The sequence below is a fragment of the Kwoniella mangroviensis genome, chromosome 2 (genome assembly GCF_000507465.2).
Source record: "Kwoniella mangroviensis CBS 8507 chromosome 2, whole genome shotgun sequence".
NCBI lineage: Eukaryota > Fungi > Basidiomycota > Tremellomycetes > Tremellales > Cryptococcaceae > Kwoniella > Kwoniella mangrovensis.
In genome coordinates this window covers 1,265,131-1,283,229 of record NC_088828.1, presented here as the reverse complement: position 1 = coordinate 1,283,229, position 18,099 = coordinate 1,265,131, and the positions used below count along the sequence as shown (strand labels likewise).

Here is an 18,099-nt window from a genome sequence, read left to right as displayed (position 1 = left end):
TCTCCCCGTCTAATCGACCATGGCGAACGAGTTAGGACCCTCCTTCGCGGGAGTGTGTCTGGATCCCCTTCTTCTTTGTGCAAACAAGGAAGACGGGCTATTGGCGCCTGCCAGCGCCCTTGTCTGATCACTTCATCTCAATTCGAAGCTCCTTGAATGAAAGTTTTGGATGAAATGGCTTGTGCTGACCTCCAGCTTGTTTTGTCGAAAACAGAAACCGTTCTTTACTTTCGTTTTCGTATTCTCTGTAAGTCATCTATATCTCTTACGCTCTCTTACATCACACCTCGCCTCACCCTGTTCCACCTTCACTCTCTATGATGAAATGTTTTTTAAAACCATACGCAGTTTCCACTGAACGCGTCCTCCTTTCGCGGGGAGTTTGTTCCTTCTTTCTTTTCAGTCTTTTTCCACTTCCATGACTGAGTTGTAGTTCCTCTTCGTTCCGAGTTGAACCTCTCGTTGAGCGTTGTTGGGAATTCCTCGACTTTGGGCTCACCCCGAAATCCTCATTCGAAAATCCTTCGGGACGACTAGATTGTCGATTGAAGGGACCGAGCAGTCGGTAGATTGAGATTGGAGAAATTAGGCGATGCTAAATTGAAGTTTTTTTCTTCCTTGGATGTCTGACTCTTCTCTTCCATACACCGCATATCATGTCAAATCACAAAATAAAAGTAATATCGCTGACGTTTGATCTCTTTTTCTTATCCTCTCTATCTGGTCTCTCTTCTCGTCGAACGTTGGATGATCTACCTTTTATTTGTTATTGTGTTTTGTACATGTTATGCAGCTTTATCTTCCATAAATTCGAAATGGTCGCTTCCGGTGAAAAGAAGGGCAAGGTCATCCTCGCCTACTCTGGTGGTCTTGGTGAGTCACCCTCTCACCTTGCCCACCCAGTATAAGTTGCAGAGCAAATTAGCTCACGTCATTTTGTCTGTTTGCTTGCAATCCACTCTAGACACTTCGTGTATCCTCCTTTGGCTTATTGAGCAAGGTTACGAAGTCGTAGCTTACATGGCTGATGTTGGTCAAGAAGAGGTAAGCGAGTTCTCGGTTGCAGAAAATTTCGTCTTAATCATCTGATCCTGATCAAATGATCATTGCGTAGGATTTCGAAGCTGCTCGAGCTAAAGCTCTCAAATGTGGTGCTGTCGGCTTCCACCTTGCTGACTTGAAGCGAGAATTCGTTGAGGAGCTCATTTACCGTAAGCTAATCTCTCTGTTCCTCGACCACACTTACAACATAGCTTATAATTCGTCGTTGCAGCCGCCGTCCAATGTAACGCCATTTACGAGAACGTCTACCTCCTCGGTACCTCCCTCGCTCGACCTGTCATCGCCCGAGGTATGATCGAGGCTGCCGTCAAGGAAGGATGTGACTACGTCTCTCACGGTTGTACCGGAAAGGGTAACGACCAAGTCCGATTTGAACTTGCCTTCTACGGTCTCGCACCCAACATCAAGGTCATTGCTCCTTGGCGATTACCTGGTAAGCTTCAACCTTGTGGCCTACTTTTGTTGCAGTATGGCTCATATATAAACACATAGAATTCTACGAGCGATTCGCCGGTCGATCAGCTCTCCTCGAATACGCTGCCAAGAACGGTATCCCAGTAACCCAGACTGCCGCTAAACCATGGTCAACCGGTGAGCTACCTCTGCTTCTTTTCTTCGAGGCGAACTCAGCTAACACATGTTACAGATGAGAATCTTTTCCACATCTCTTACGAAGCTGGTATCCTCGAAGACCCCAACCAAACTCCTCCCGATGACATGTGGAAGCTCACCACCTCTCCTCAGAAAGCCCCTGAGACTCCCGAACAAGTCCACATTGAATTCTCCAAAGGTCTCCCAGTAAAGGTCACTTTCCCTGCCGACAAGAAGGAAGTCACCGACGCCGTCGACATCTTCCTCACTCTCAATGCCCTTGCTCGACGACATGGTGTTGGACGAATTGATATCGTAGAGAACCGATTCATCGGTGTAAAATCTCGAGGTTGTTACGAGTCCCCTGCCGCTACCATCCTTCGAGTAGCTCACATGGACTTGGAAGGTTTGACCTTGGATCGAAATGTCCGAGCTTTACGAGATCAATTCATCACCACTCAACTTTCTCAAATCTTGTACAACGGTTTCTTCTTCTCACCCGAGAGAGAATTCGTCACTGCCGCTATCCCCGCTTCTCAGAAGACTGTCAACGGTTTGGTCCGATTGAAGTTGTACAAGGGTAACGTCATTGTAGAAGGACGAGATGCCGATGAGGGTCTTTACGATGCCAAGTTCTCCTCCATGGACGAGATGGGTGGTTTCGAGCCTACCGCTACCTCTGGATTCATCGAGATCTCAAGTATCCGAATCAAGGCATGGGGACGACAAAAGTGAGTTGATCTCGTTCGGAATGAGAACGAGAGCTGACTGTTGTTTTCGGTTTAGCGTTAAACGAGGACAAGGTGGTGTTTCTCCCAAAGATGTTTACCACCGAGAGTAAGCAAGCGAATAAGCTCTTAAAGAAAGGATAAGGAAGGAATTTAATCGAATGTAGTAGTTTGAAATGGTAGTAAATTTGATATTTAGTCTTTGATTTCGAGTTGTTTAGGGTTTTTTTCTTTTCTCTTTGAAAACATTTGTATATAGACGTTGGATCTTCGTCGTAATAATCATGCATAGAATATGATAATACTTATCTCATATATTGGTACAACAACATGTCGCTATGATCTTAGTTTATGGTAAATGATCTATCCATCTATTGGTTCATCTCTTTGTTTACCCTTCCAACGACATTTCCAAATTTCCACTCCATCCCAATCTTCTCCCTCCCAGCCCCATCCAGAAGACTGAATCTCCTTATTCAATCTACTCTTATTTACTTTCTTCAAGTCGAATCCCATCTTCTTTCCTGTCTCTAAAGCATGATCAATCAAAAGGGAATCACGTCTTTCCAAAGATATATAAATCACTGGTGGTTTGTCGTCGTTTTTGAAGTGAGAGATGTATAGGAGGGTATTCCATAATGGTTGGATCAAAGAGAGTGAATAGAAGGTATCTGACATTATGATCATATCGATTCCTTCTTCTTTCAAGTACTTCATTTCGTCTGGTACACCAGTATCTTTCAAATCATTGACTTGATTCTCATGTTGTAGTTCATCAATGTATATCCAATCTAATTCTTTCACTTCTATTTCGCCTTTTCCATTCCCAATTATAGTATTTTTGTTATATTCTATATTAGGTTTCAGGACTGTACTCAACACAGGTTCTATATCTGTTGATATCACTTTCCAACCTAGGTTCGCTAGAACAAGGGGAGTATATCCTATCCCACTACCTAATTCAAGCACTACTTTTTGCTTCTTTTTATCATCATCGTCATCATCATCATCATGCCGGTTAATTCTTACACCATCACAATCATTCTTCTTGTTCGTCGTGGTGCTCGTACCCAACAGCGAGGAAAGGTATAAAGAAAGTATCTGAGCTGATAACCATAATGTCGTACCTGTCGTGCCCGTCGTACCAGTCGTTCCGGTCTCACCAGAAGAAGAGGATATTTGACGCAGATTTACTGAGATATTGGAATAGGGCGGCGGAAGTGGGTGGGAGAGATTGGTTAGATGTTTCGTTTGAGAGGCTGGAAGGGGTTTATCCATTATTGTTCATGCTGTGACTTGATATGATTTGGTCAGGGTACTCGGTTTTGATGAGTTGACGAATCGATAAATTCTTGATCGTTGCATATCCCTCGTTGACAAACGAGTCTTACTTTAGTGTCAAATGGAATGTAAGAAATTGCAAAATTATCTAATCGGTGATCGAACGAAGATTGAATTCCCTATTCATATAATCTGAAAGACGTCGAGTTGTCATATCACACTTAACATTGCATACAATATCAACTCAACACCATAGCATCGTAATTCATCTCTTTATCCATAACCCATAATTCATAGTATTCAAAGTGAAGAAGCAAGCTATGTGATATAAAAGAGCAAGTATCGTCCACAGATGAATAAGCCTAAAGTACGAATGGAATAACGAGCAATCTATCTATTCAACATGAAAACCCCAAAAATATAGAAAAATAATGTACATATGTGAGTGAGTCGAGTGAGATGAAGTTGGATTGGATGGGAATCCATTGTTTCTTCTTTCTTGACTTCCTTTCTTGTTAATAGCGCACACGCTACACACATATCGTTTTGACGAGGTATACGCATTGGGATCCAGGTTCCATGTATATGAAACTGCGCGCAACTTCGAGATTGTGTCATGGTAAGTATGGTTACCACATGGTACTTCTTCCCCATCTCAAGCAATACCAATCAAATTTGTATTTCATATACCATCTAATCCTTCTTTTCCCCTTCTCCCCTTTCCTCCAACCTCCTCAACCTCTCTCTCAACTCCTCAATCTCTCTATCCTTATTCGAGTTCTTCCTCTCCACCTCATACCTGACCATTTCTTTCAAACTATCAGCAGACTGCTGTAGATTGCCCAAAAGGGTATTCGAAGCGTTGGCTGTACTTTTAAATTCCGTCATCTGACTTAATTGCTGTTGAAACAAAACTTCATACCGATTATGTAGGTCTTGCAGATTATACCTCAGACTATCGGTCGAGCTGAGTAGGTCGTACAGTTGATTGAAGGGGGCCAGGAATATCTCACGAGATACTCTAGGTGAGATGGGCGAGTTGGATTGTTGTTGATGTTGAGCTGCCGTTGAGGTAGAAGCATTACTGATTCTTCTCGGAGAGGGGATCTCATATCGAGGTGGTCCCAAGTTTGTTGAAGGTACAGAGAAGTCCCTTCGCTCACTTGGGATCCCCGTTGAAGGTCCCCTTTGGGAATCGAAGGGTCGAGTCAAAGGTCGTGTTTGAGGTAAGTTGTAATACGATGAAGAAGGTCCCTGTTGTCTTGCAAATTCGTGTCCCTCTCCGCCTCTTCGTAGAGGGGCGGTATGTGGATCAGTCAAACCATTAAGCGAGTGATGACCGTATCCATGAATGGGAGGAAGCGTATGTGGAGGCACGGCAGTCTGACTACCCGACGGTGGTTCTCGGGGCGAAGCCTGCTGAGATGCGGGCCCTTGATTTAGTGGTGCACTCTGTTTGAGCCTTCAGATCAGCGATATTCCTCAAATCAAAGTCAATCGATAACGACTCACCTTTGATCCTGGCACGACATCCCTCTCAGTAGCAGAAGTGACTATACTCATCTTCTCAACTTTATCCCTCGTCTTCTCCCTCCTTCTACCTACACCACCACCGGCGCTGAGGGGAGGGGGCGGACCATTAGGTCCAGCGGCGGTACTGAAACTTTCTCTGGGTGTCGGAATGGGATTTTCGGGATCTTTCGGTGCCCAACCTTTGAAAGTCAATTCCTTTGGCGTGGAAGGTTGAGATTGAGCTACTTCTCTCCTTCGAGCAGCGATCAAAGCCTGTTGTTGCTCTTTGATCGAAATCGTATCTCGAACCTGTTCATTGATGAGTTTGACTTGAGCTTGATTCTCTTTAGGGCTGTTTGACCTAGAGATTAGACCTACAGTCTTCAATTGATCTTCATCGATCGTCTTGAAATCAAAACCCATCACCACTGGAGAAGGCAGTGCCTGTGAACCAGTCCCATCATCCCTCTTCGCCTCTCGAGATGCGGCGAATCCGATAGGTTTGATATGTGCCAGCGTTGGGGGTCCGTTGGCTCGACCATTTCGACTCGGCAGCGAACTTGGTTGATTGGATGGTGATGTCGACCCACCATCCTCACCTGATCTGGAAATACTGTCTTTCCTAGGTGAAGGTACTATATCGACCGATTTGCCACCTTTGGTCACTCGACGACGTTTATCTGCTCGTCCAATCGATCGATCATCGTCATCGTCACCTTCGGCATCTTCACCACCACTACAGTCGGTAATAGCAGGTAGAGGAGGTAGACGGACACGAGCGTTGAGGGTCGGTCGAAAGATTCCCGAGTGGCGTCGGAAAAAGTGATGTTGAGCAGGTTGCGAGATGTCGTTGAAAGATGAGCGACGAGACGAGAGGTTACAGTGATGTTTCGGTCGAGCGATGTAGTCCAGGGATAGGCGACGGTATTGGAAGGGGTATGTATGATGAGGTTCGAGATTGGTATCGTTCAGGGATGATCGACGAGAAGAACAGACCGAGTCGGGTAGTGAGGGTGGGGGAGTGATATATGGTGAGAGTGGACCAGGCATCATCTGATCGTCAGCAATAGGTACAGATCAGAGTATGATGATACAGCAAGCTCGTATCAACAGCTTGACAATATGGAGGTTCGAGTAAGGAGCTTGAAAACAGCTACAGAATGCGGCTCACGACAAATGAGGAAAAGAAGGAGACGGTGGGAATGAAGTGGTTGAGGAAGGATCGATTCCCCCTCCATGGGTACCCTCCACCAGGGGGGTCTTAAATAGTAATGGATACAGAAGCGGAGGTGGATATGTGATGGGGTCAGATGAGTTGAAGCAGGTTTCATGAGTTTGTAAGAGAAAGGATTGAAACCCTGGACATTCCATTGATTATCATAAAAGAGCTTGGGAGAAGTGATATCGAATATGTGACGTGTTAAGTGAATGAATGAATTTATAGCTCTTCGTCAGGGTAGCATGAAGAGCAATGGTCTGAATAAACGGTATGACATGAAGAAGTGAAACGAAAGATGTATATAAAGAGGGAGCTCTAGATAAGGCTTCGTGAGAGGGAAGTCATCCAAAGTTATGAGTGAAAGGACAAAGAAGAGAGAGTGGGGACAGAGATGCAGAAGCAAAGTGAAGAAAGAATCAAGTGAAGGCATAGAGAGGCGATAGTGAGAACAGTTCAAAATAATGGATAAATGGATTGATAAGGACAATGGGCGTCCATGATGGTATCCAAACATTCACATAGTAAGATGGATCAACAGATGAAGGAGGGAGGGATCCTTTATCAATCAAAATCAAGAATGGGAGATACTCACATCTTATCATCTTTCCTCCTACTGACCTTCCTCCTCGTCGACCTAGTCTGATGAGCCATGAATTCGTCTTCGTCCTGGAAATCCTGCTCCGATTCCACTATAGATGGAGACCTGCTCCCTCCAGGAGGTGGATCTCGGAGAGATGAGGTTCTGCGGAAGAAAGGGGGTGGTGCAAGTGGTGATTGTATATGTTGTTGTTGTGGTTGTTGTTGGCCATTCAATGCGGTAGATGACACATTCCGATTGATGGATGTTGTCGCCGTCGAGTTGGAAAGCGTGCGAGGATGAATGGGCGGCAGACGAGGTGGTAATGGTGGTGTAGAGTGGACGAGCATGGTTGGGTAGTGGTGAAACGTCAAAATGACGAAAGAGATTAAAGAGAGTTAGGGAGGGGTTGGAGGATGTTATGCGAGAACAATAAGCGATTAAGTGATTAGTAAATGGAAGAACAATGAAAAAGGAGAACAAAAGATGAGACAATAATTCAAGAATTTGAGAACGAGTGTGTGGGTGTATGTGATGTAAGGATGTGAGGATGGACAACCGTTGTCAAGTGATGGATGGTGAGGAGGACAGATATCGATCGTGTCAGTCAAAGGAATACCGATTAGAGGAAAATCAAGAGTTTGTCGATGAGTGATGGACACCCAAATCGGGTAGACGACAAGATGGGTTAGGTTCGTTGAGATATCGTTTTTGATTGTTTGTAGGTAGTGAACGTGTGTGGGTGTGTGGGTGTGTGGGTGTGGAAGAGAACAGCGATGGAAGAAGAGAGGGACAGGGTGATAGGGGATAGGAACGCCGATCATAGGTTCAGTGTCGACCACAGACACACAGACACACGGCCACACAGTTACACAAGATACGCAGGGATACAGATTGGATTGGAGCAGGTGGGGGAGATGTGATGGTGATGGTGAGAGTAGGAATTCCAAAGGATGTAGGCAGATTTGATGGTAGTCAAGGTCGAAAAGGGTTGATGATTTTATTGAAACAGGTAAAGCAAATGCGTGTGAAACAGAATCGATTGTGTTGTATTGTTTTGTTTATGTGTTGATTGAATTAGGAGACAAAAGGGAAAGTGAAGTTCAGAACAAAGAGATCAGATCCGAAATACGAGTAGGTGATAAAAGAAATCACAACGAGTTAGCAATCCTCTCACGGATCGATGACAGGATGACTTGTGACTCACGGATGTAAGGAACTCTGACCATTCTTATTATCGGAAGGTGGATAAGAGCCGTGGCTGTGTCCGTGTGTGTGTAAAGATATGGACGAAGGAGGGTGTCTGAGTGTCGTAGTCATTTGAACAACAGTGCTCCGTACAAAAAGCCACCAAAATCAGATTCAATCAAGGGGTTCGTTTATTGTCCTTTCGAAGAGAAGAACAATAGATGAATGAATGATCTAAGGATTTAAAGATATCTCTAATTCCACGGAATCACCAAGTTACTCGAGCGATTATGAGTAATTCCTTTATTGTTCTCTGTCTCTAATGAAATAATAGGGCAATAAGACAGTGTTTGAGGAAGATGGTACCTTATTGTTCTTTCTCCTGTTATTGATTGTTTGACAAAAGTCTTCAATGATCTACTGTAATTTGTCTTGAGATGTAAGTTTCCAGTCGTGAGTTGCGAGTTGTGATTGATGAAGCAAGCTATATGATGTACGTTGTGAATTACTGTAAACCTATAGTGCCAATATGTAACAGATAGTATGAGTGTGAAGTGTGAGGTGATACATCTTACTTCGAAGTATGGTAAAGTCTGATGAAACCCTGAATTTGATCCGGCTTGCTCGAGTATTTGATCATTCGGTAAGGTACTGTCTATCTCACCTTGACTTATATACATGGTCTCGTCTCACATCAGCTCATATGGCATGCAGGGAGTCACGGACTACTATGCTACGCATCCATCTGACAGCATCTCTTCGCTTCCAAGACCTCATAGGCATTGCTGGCTGACACGAAGTGAGAATCGCTTCACACTCAAAACTCATCTTAGCAATCAAGCGTTCCCAAGTTTCAAACCTTATTATCAGGCCGACTCGGCTGTACGGTAACGCTGCTGTAACGTCAAGACCTAAAGTCTCTCCAAATATCTCTTCGACACCAGTCCAAGGTGTCTCCCTACATGTAAGGGGGACGTTCTTCTCCACCTCAACAGCATACATACACAAGTGTATAACATAACAGATCACAATTTTCATGATCTTAGTGACTCCATATCAAAGGAAGAGGGAAGGTGAAGGGGGTTGAAAAATCGGCGATCACCGAAATCAGCTACGAGTGCATGAAATTTCAGAAAGTTCACCAATCCAACTGCATTTGCTGCTAAACATCAACGATATCTCAGCTTGATCATCAACGGTTGATCAGATCAAATCTGACTGATCAGCTTAGTCACCCCAGAATGCTCTGTCGTGTCTGTCTCAAGGCAGGTCAGTCTCTTCTGGATCGTCCAACAAGCTCGAAATTCGGTGCAAGGGTGTTCTCCAGGTATCTATCGACTGTCAAACGATCTTCGATCAGTCACCGCCTATCTCAAAGCAATGTGGCTGCACCTTATGAAACAGCAAAGACGGGGCGGAATCAGAAGTTCAGTCTACCACTTCAGAGATATATTCATACGGAAACGAAGAATGAGTATGCTATCTCAAGGTGGACTGTGAGTGAAGGTCATAGATCATCTTAACAAATAATTCAGCTGATCATTTTGTCAATTTTATAGGAATTAGGCATATCTCGACCGCTGGCAGAAAGATTAATCTCTTCTTACCCACATATCATCCAACCTACACCAGCTCAGAAGTTATTCCTCCTAGCCGTAGGAGCAGGCAAGGAAATTTATCTGAAAGATGATATGGGTCGAGGCAAGTGAGTGAATCACTATTCATACTTATACTTGTATAAGATATACTGATGAGACACGGTAGAACTTTGGCATTAGCATTATCAGCCATGAACATCGCTCTGAGATCCGATTCGAATACGACACAAAACGGTTTGAAAGTGATGATTCTCTTACCTACACCTCATCTAGCTCAACAGGTCCATCAACACCTTGTGAACTTATCAACCACCGAAACCCAAAAATCATTCACACTTATACGGTTTAATTCCAACCATCCTTCTCATTCCTTTGCACAGACTTCAACAAAATCACACTCGAAATTAGAGTTACCTAATAAGCCTATAATCATCTCTACACCAAAAGATCTACAATATTACGATCTATCTCCCAAGTCCATACCATTCCTACGTTACATTTTCATAGACGAACCCGAACATCTCATCGGTCCCATACCTTCTCGACACTCTACCTCTCAAATGTTAATTTCTCATCCCCTCTTTCGTCATCCTCCACCGATCGTATCTGCTTTAAACGATTTGTTGAATATCCTTCCGGCCTTACCAAGCAGGAGGCAGAAGGAAGAAGGAGGTATTCTGGATTATTCTGAAAGGAGAGATGAGATAAATGCGATATGGGTATCATCAGGTATGAATAAAGATTTGAAAAGGTTTATCAAAATGAGAGGTTGGATAAGGAAGAGTAATAGACATGTCAAAGATGGATTGATTGATTTGGATTTCACACAAGGGGCTTCGGGTAAGTTGAAGGATGTGAGAAACAGACTGTTGGGTGCGGTTGAAGAGAGGATTACAAAGAGGTCCACTACTCAGATCAAGGAGAACCAAAACCAAAACGTAGCAGGAATAGAGGATGAAGGTGGGGTGAAAAAAGCAAATATTGATGGACATGAACAAATCGAACCTGAACATCATGTTTTGGTGATTGATCCTAAAGACGGATCGATAAATTCTCTCGACCTCCATGCACCCACTCTGCAAGACGATCCGACAAAGGAAGTTGAAGATGATAATGGGGAAGATGAAGTGATTCGAAAAAGGGAAATACCAATAGAGATGATTGAAACTCTATCCCTAATCCATGCCACCACTTCTTCTCCCTCAAAGGGGTATTCATTGATATTACCTCCAGAGGGAATATCGTTGAATATCTTATCGGAAGAACTTGCCAATCTTGGTATATCATCTTTAATCTTGACTCCGGATTTAGTCAATATCTCACTTTCCCAACTCGACGAATTGCAAAGACAAAATAGAGATGAAGCTGAGGAAGAAAATGGTGAATTACCTTTACTATTAGGAACTAGAAGTTCCATACCTGGACTTCACCTTCCAGAACTCCAGACGATATACCTTCTCGATGGATTGGACGTCAAGGGATTAAGTAAGAAACAACGTAAATCTGGTGGAGTAAAGGATAGGTATGGATGGTATAATCTAGTCAAAGGAAGATTGGGTAGATTGGGTAGTAAGGCCATCGGACGAGAAAGACAGAGGGTAGTTAGTCTGGTCATGGGTGGGACGGAAGAGGAGATGAGGTTGAGAGAGTTATTTGGAAAGAATGAGAATGTGAATGGGATAAAGCTGCAATTGAAAGATTGGGATATGAAAGGTTTGGAAGATGCTTTGAGTGAGATGATGCGTGTTGAAGATTCAACCGCTGGGTTGGAGATGGAACAGGATGTAGAATCGCAAGACATGATGAAACTTGGGCAGGACATACATGGACCGAAAGAACAAGAGATCTTCAGGGAGGAAGCATTTCAGGCTGATGTACGAAAAGAATGAATGTGATGGACAGGACAGGGGATATGGCAGCATTGTATATAAAATACACACCTCTGATGTACAGTATATACCCAGCACCAAAACATGCATACCCACACCTCATCGATCAGTTATTTATACAGGTGAACAGATGGATGACCTCCACTTGAGTGGTCCGCCACAGTGCATGAGCAAGGAAATGATGTCACACCAACTCACCAAGATTACTATTTGTTGAGTTTTACTCATCCATACGCATGTTCAATCACATATCAAATTCTTGGAACATCCAAGCAGATCTGTCAACCTTTCCCATAGCAAACTCGCACTGGAGATACCCAAAATGTCAATCAGATATATCAGTCAAAAGCTTGCTCAGCAGGTATGTCCGAGTCCATTCATACCAGTGGCGTGACACACAAATCGTTCTCATATACAGCATGCTGTAGCTGACCTACTTGTTCATCGACCCATGACAGATCGACGAAGAGTTGATGTCCGCCTCAGGAGCATTTTCACTCGATCAGGTGAGCTGAAGACTTTTAAAGTCGACCCTTCGTTCTTCTCATGACCACATGTGACAGAATAACATCTTAACTTGATCATTGTACATCCCAATTTACACAGTTGATGGAGCTAGCCGGTCTTTCATGCGCTCAAGCTTTATCCAAGAGCTTTTCGGTGGAATCACATAAGAGGGTGATGGTAGCTTGTGGACCAGGTAATCAGGTGAGTAGAGCATTCGTATCATGTCGCACTTGTACTCATTGGTGCTGGTTTGCTGACTGTACTGAACTGTAGGGAGGAGATGGCTTAGTAGCTGCTCGTCATCTGCATCATTTCAAATACAGACCAACCATCTACCTTCCCAAACCCGGTTCGAAAGATACATACAAGAGGTTATTGAAGCAATGTGAGAATCTGAATATACCTGTATTGAAGGACGTAGAGGAATTTAAGAATGGTTTGAAGGAAAGTGATGTAATATTGGATGCCATCTTTGGTGAGTCGAGAGTCATCATCGACCCTTTGCTCTGGTGAGATATATTCATAGCATGATATCATGATCTGACTGCCTTTCGATAATTTACTTAGGCTTCTCATTCTCACCTCCATTGAGAGAACCATTCGACCAAGTTCTCAACGCCATCACATCCACCACTATCCCAATCGTTTCAGTGGACATACCATCCGGTTGGTCGGTGACAGATGGCCCCCAGCCACTGTATACCGAGAAAGACAATACTCAGACAATCAAGACTTTCGAGCCGGAGGTATTGGTCAGTCTGACAGCTCCTAAAGAGGGTGTGAGGAATTTTAAGGGGAGACATTGGTTAGGTGGTAGATTTGTTCCTGAGTGAGTCTCAACTTACCCCAATTATCTACCGTCATCTTGTATACCATTTCTCCATGAAGGGAGGATACGAATTGTACATTCTGACGCTGATTCCATATGATCTGCTTCGATATGTTCTGGTAGTGACCTAGCAAAGAAATTCGAATTGAATATCCCTGAATATCCAGGTGTGGATCAGGTTGTAGAACTTCCCGGTGCCAGGCAACCTTCAAAACAGTAGATCAACATGATACAGTGTAGTCAAAGAAATGAAGACATGATGAATGCATTGTATGTGAGAAGAAACATAATCGATATTGTTGTACAACGATGAAACCAATTCTGAAACCTGCCTGATATGCTATGCCGAACCGATGAATTGAGTATCAGACTGAGACTATGGCAGATATTTTCTTGCGTCTGTTTTGAATCGACGAGTTCATTTCATTAGCAGTCTCTAGACTATTGGAATCTGAACTATCTATCATATCGTCCTTCACCAGAGTCAGACCTGACATATATCATACATCAGTAAGACAAAGGGAGAAAGAAAAGGTAACTTACCGCGCGAAACTCTGAATCCTAGTCTGAAACCTTCCTCCTGCATGTCACTTCGGACTCCGGCACTGATTTCTAACTGGATTGCTTGCTAATCACTTCGGGTGTTATCTTGACTGATCTCTTATCATAATCCGCTACCATGCGCCGAGCTGGATTATTGGCTAATACGCGAAGCATCGCCCAGAGTTAAGTGACCGTGACCAAGATCCGAGCCACCAACAGACTGCCTGGTGAAATTGACGGCCCGAAGCTCGTCCCGTTTCTTGTGCGATTCAAATGTTGTATATGTACTGCAGAATTTCATGTTCGACGATACACGTACGACTCAGTTCACGTGCTCTGCCGGTCGTGAGATTCACACACACGCATTCACGGTCCAAAAACGACAAGATCTTCATAGTGGTTGTACTGTTCTGCAGTCAATCACTCCGGTCCCCGAGGTGAATAGACTTTATCTCGTAATCCCATCCTAAAACCAATTCTATTTTTACCTGACAAGTCACTTTAAACTAAGGGATCCCCAGGTTTGGTGCCTTGTGAATACAGGAGTAGGAGTAGATCAATTCGAGATTCACTTTTTTTAAGCGTAAGTAAACAAAGGTGAAAATACCCATTAACAGCACAAATTACAAAAACCATTGGAATGGTCGGAAGCCGAGCTTCGGCGGTAAGCTACTTATTTTACTGTATCAACATTCATAAAACATCATACATACTGGCCATCTCTCATCGTTGAGCCGAGGTGCACACTGAAGCGTTGAAATGATCTTGTGTCATACATCTATCTGTACATATATATATATATATATATTCACAACACCAACAGCAGAGTTGTAACTTGTATATTCTTGTATTCATTCATTCAACGATACCTCACCGGACCTAAAACATCTACTTTGAGTCGGTTTGGATTGATCGACCATCCACAAACAAACCATCTCATCACCATCACCATCATCATCACTGCGCCTTGACTCCTCACCATCACCCTTCTATTCCATGGCAACGTTAAACATATCCTCCAACATGCCTTCACCAACCACGACCGTTCACTCGGGTGTGGGCGGACGGACATCCGTCGAATCCACCAAAGCTCCCTTAGCCCTACCTGCTCACAACAATGGACTTCCTCAAACCGATACAACGAGCAGTAACAACAGTGATGGTAAGAAACCAAAGAAAGAGAAAAAATCACATGCACCACCTGAAGGTCATTCAGGTGTACATGCCCCGATGGAATTACCCAAATGGCGATTCTGGGCAATATTCATCTCTTTGATGGTTTGCATCTTCCTGTTCGCCCTGGATCAATTGATCGTAGCTACGGCTATGCCCAAGATCACAGCAGAGTTTAACTCGTTGACAAAATTATCTTGGCTCGCTTCCGGTTTCTTGTAGGTTCTCAATCTATCCTGCATCCTGTTCCTGCTCATCATGAACCCCTTTACTGATAATTTTCTATTTGTGTTTTGGTTCAGCCTCACCCTCCTCGGTTTCAATCTACTTTATTCACAATGGATGAACATCTTCCCTTCCAAACACGTCATCATGTTCGCCGTCTTCATCTTCGAAATTGGTTCTCTCGTCTGTGGTGTCGCCCCTTCAATGGATGTCTTGATCTTAGGAAGAGCGTTGGCTGGTTTAGGTGCAGCCGGTCTATTCAGTGGTGGTATGATCATCATCGCTGAGATGACTTCTCTACATAATCGTGCTCAGTATTTTGCTTTGTTCGGTGTATGGTAAGTCTTACTCATCTCCCACCGTCAGTCAGTCTAACAGCACTAATACATAAATGGTTGTATAGTTTCGCTATTGCAAGTGTTATCGGCCCCTTATTAGGTGAGTACAAATCTTCCCTTTGCTATGAAGTTATCGTTGCAACTTTTGCTGACGTTCTGTATCTACACAGGTGGAGCATTCGCCGATCATGTCTCATGGAGATGGTGTTTCTACATCAACCTTCCGTTCGGTGGTCTCGCCATGGCTTCCATCGCCGTATTCCAACCTACCCGACCTCCTCTCGGCAGAGAAAAGACTTATGAGGGATACAGCAAGGACATGTTTTGGAAAGTCGTCAAGTGCGACTGGGGAGGCATGATCATTGCTATGGGATGGGCGATCTGTTTCATTCTCTTCACCCAATGGGGAGGAGTGACCAAGAAATGGTCCGATGGATCCGTTATCGCCTGTATCGTCCTTTCCGCCGTATTGGTACCGGTCTTCGTACTGTACGAATGGTTCATTGGTACTGATCGTCAGATGTTCAAATTGAGATTACTCAAAAGAAGAAATGTCATGTGAGTGTAATGCTCCAATTATACATAGAGAGTAAGCTGACACGTGTGGTTCAATTCACTCAGCGGCGCATCGATCGTTTGTTTCTGCGTATTCGGTGTATTCATGATTCTCGTATACTACCTTTCCATCACTTATCAAGCGGTATATCACACCTCAGCTACATCGGCAGGTGTAAAACTCTTACCTCTTATCTTACTACAAGTTGCCGCTTTAATCATCTCATCGAGGATCATTCCTAAGATCGGTCGCTTCAAGCCTGTCATCATCTGCGGTCCGATCTTACTTTGTATCGCATCTGGTTTATTCTACACTATCAAACCTACTACTCCCATGGCCAACTTATATGGATACCAGGTAATTCTAGGTGTCGGTATCGGTTGTTGTCTACAGAACGTCATGATTTCGGTTCAACATGAATTGAGAAGAGAACCATGGTTGATCTCCTTAGGTACTGGTTTAACAGTATTCGGTCAGTTTCGCCGTCCCCTCCATCTTCAGAACTCAAATACTTGTTTAACTTGTTTACTGACTTGTACCTTGTAATATTGTAGTCGGTTTCGCCGGTCGTATCGTAGCTCTATCAATGGGTGGAAGTGTATTTGAGAATATGATTCAAAGACATCTCAAATCATCCGTCCCCGGTATCACAGAAGAGATCGTTATGGCAGTTGTCAATGATGCTACAGCTGTATGGACTTATGTACCTGATGTACGTGGACCACAAGACGCTCATTGGAAAATGGAATCATGGAGCTGACTTTCCTTTTGCTTTTCGAAATAGGAAATGCGACCAGCAGTACTACAAGCATATACCAAGACCCTTTCTCAAGTATACATCATCGGTTTACCACTAGCCGTCATCGCTCTTGCTGGAGCACTGATACTCAAGAACGATAAGATCGCTACAAAAGAGGAGGAGGAAGCTGCTAAGCAGAGTGCGAAGGAGAAAGAAGCATTGGAAGCTAAGAAGGAAGAGGAGATTGCAGTTGGAACGGCTCATGCCGGTGATGCTTCGGCAGCAGTGGAAAGTTCAGTTCCTGAGGGTGTACAAAATGGAGAAAGGGAGGTTGATGGAGCTGCGGTATTGGCGGAGAAGGAAGGTAGAAGTGCCGTATAAGGTTGTTTGGGGGTTTGTCGAAGGATTTTGAATGTGTTTCTTGCTTTTGCATTTAGATAGATTATGAACGATTTAATCTTTTTTAATGGTTAGGATATATGTCCATGGATATAATTACTCTGATCAAGTCCATATATTCCCAGACAATCTTCTGTATGATATTGGTCTGGGCGATTGACGGGGAAATATGTGAACGAGCCAGTGCAATACTACAGATGAGACTAGCAGCAGCAGTCATCAGAGGTTTTCGTAGTGGAATGGGCAACTATATTTTGTGATGATGTTGCTCTGTCGATAGCTTTGTCGACATGAGAGATCTTCTAATCTCAGTAGCTCCATTCTTGATATGCAGTAATTTCATATCCTCCAGGGCGAATGACGCAAAGTGCTTGCAGAGAATGCCCCGTTGCGTTTACTCGTACTGTACTGTGCTACCATATCGAACGACAGGCAGTGCCGCAAGCCTTACTAGAGAGCATCAAAAGAGAAAGAATCTTGAGAGGTACTGTTCCTTTCGATGCAGGTGAATGATACATGTCTGCTGAGATGATAGGTCTGAGGAGTTCCTTTGATTCCTGAAAGAATCTCTGGGAGGAAATTGTCAAAAAAGGTTGAACCAGCTCTTTCATGAAAGATGGAGACAATGACGATGAGTCAAAAAGGATTACATCGTGTATGCGATGGATCCTATCGCATTCCTGGCAAGAGCAAGTATATGTATACATAGCTGCGTATCGTATACAGTCCCCATCAATTATCATACAGTATCATCTCAATCCCTCTTCATTTCATAATGCTTTTCCGAACAACATCAGCCTTCATTCAATTTTACTGATCACAGTCCCCAACTCAAAACAATGTCCGCCACACAACAGTTCACAGGTACCGAACCCCTCCCACGTCTCATAGGTCCCCCAAGCGTGAATCCGACTTTCCGCGGTACAATTCAACATGAACATGCATCGGTGCGAGAATTAGATATTCATCCACTGACAGGATCAGGGGTATCCTTTCTGTCCGAAGGGATATTGACTAATTCCGTGCAATATGATTTCTCCAATCTTGAACCAAAAGATCGTTTTCCATAACTTATACTGGTTGTTTCCAAAAGATGAGATTACTGTAGATACTGACTTATCATGCGTGAGTGAAGCTTTCCGGAC

General features: G+C 43.8%; 7 protein-coding genes across 7 annotated transcripts; 4 read left to right on the top strand and 3 right to left on the bottom strand.

Moving 5' to 3' along the window:
• Positions 1-815: 815 nt before the first annotated feature.
• Positions 816-2,494, top strand: I203_107341 (argininosuccinate synthase; the record flags this gene model as incomplete). The annotated part of the gene is made up of 7 exons (XM_019145420.1): positions 816-873; positions 965-1,044; positions 1,115-1,211; positions 1,274-1,495; positions 1,555-1,653; positions 1,709-2,384; positions 2,440-2,494. 7 exons carry the CDS (start codon positions 816-818, stop codon positions 2,492-2,494), a joined length of 1,287 nt encoding a protein of 428 aa, XP_019005239.1.
• Positions 2,495-2,744: 250 nt separating this feature from the next.
• I203_107340 (uncharacterized protein) lies at positions 2,745-3,659 on the bottom strand (the record flags this gene model as incomplete). Its single annotated transcript, XM_019145419.1, has 1 exon — positions 2,745-3,659. One exon carries the CDS (start codon positions 3,657-3,659, stop codon positions 2,745-2,747), a length of 915 nt encoding a protein of 304 aa, XP_019005238.1.
• Positions 3,660-4,355: 696 nt separating this feature from the next.
• On the bottom strand, positions 4,356-6,224 carry I203_107339 (uncharacterized protein; the record flags this gene model as incomplete). The annotated part of the gene is made up of 3 exons (XM_065518170.1): positions 4,356-5,114; positions 5,175-5,483; positions 5,553-6,224. 3 exons carry the CDS (start codon positions 6,222-6,224, stop codon positions 4,356-4,358), a joined length of 1,740 nt encoding a protein of 579 aa, XP_065372900.1.
• Positions 6,225-6,981: 757 nt separating this feature from the next.
• Positions 6,982-7,320, bottom strand: I203_107338 (uncharacterized protein; the record flags this gene model as incomplete). Its single annotated transcript, XM_019145417.1, has 1 exon — positions 6,982-7,320. One exon carries the CDS (start codon positions 7,318-7,320, stop codon positions 6,982-6,984), a length of 339 nt encoding a protein of 112 aa, XP_019005236.1.
• Positions 7,321-9,399: 2,079 nt separating this feature from the next.
• On the top strand, positions 9,400-11,645 carry I203_107337 (uncharacterized protein; the record flags this gene model as incomplete). The annotated part of the gene is made up of 3 exons (XM_019145416.1): positions 9,400-9,654; positions 9,718-9,863; positions 9,923-11,645. The coding sequence occupies 3 exons, from the start codon at positions 9,400-9,402 to the stop codon at positions 11,643-11,645; spliced, it is 2,124 nt and encodes a 707-aa protein (XP_019005235.1).
• A 322-nt stretch (positions 11,646-11,967) lies between these two features.
• On the top strand, positions 11,968-13,201 carry I203_107336 (NAD(P)H-hydrate epimerase; the record flags this gene model as incomplete). The annotated part of the gene is made up of 6 exons (XM_019145415.1): positions 11,968-12,006; positions 12,104-12,151; positions 12,252-12,353; positions 12,426-12,627; positions 12,720-12,981; positions 13,105-13,201. 6 exons carry the CDS (start codon positions 11,968-11,970, stop codon positions 13,199-13,201), a joined length of 750 nt encoding a protein of 249 aa, XP_019005234.1.
• Positions 13,202-14,547: 1,346 nt separating this feature from the next.
• I203_107335 (uncharacterized protein) lies at positions 14,548-16,936 on the top strand (the record flags this gene model as incomplete). The annotated part of the gene is made up of 7 exons (XM_019145414.1): positions 14,548-14,915; positions 15,000-15,260; positions 15,326-15,360; positions 15,431-15,818; positions 15,882-16,288; positions 16,371-16,528; positions 16,601-16,936. The coding sequence occupies 7 exons, from the start codon at positions 14,548-14,550 to the stop codon at positions 16,934-16,936; spliced, it is 1,953 nt and encodes a 650-aa protein (XP_019005233.1).
• Positions 16,937-18,099: the final 1,163 nt, after the last annotated feature.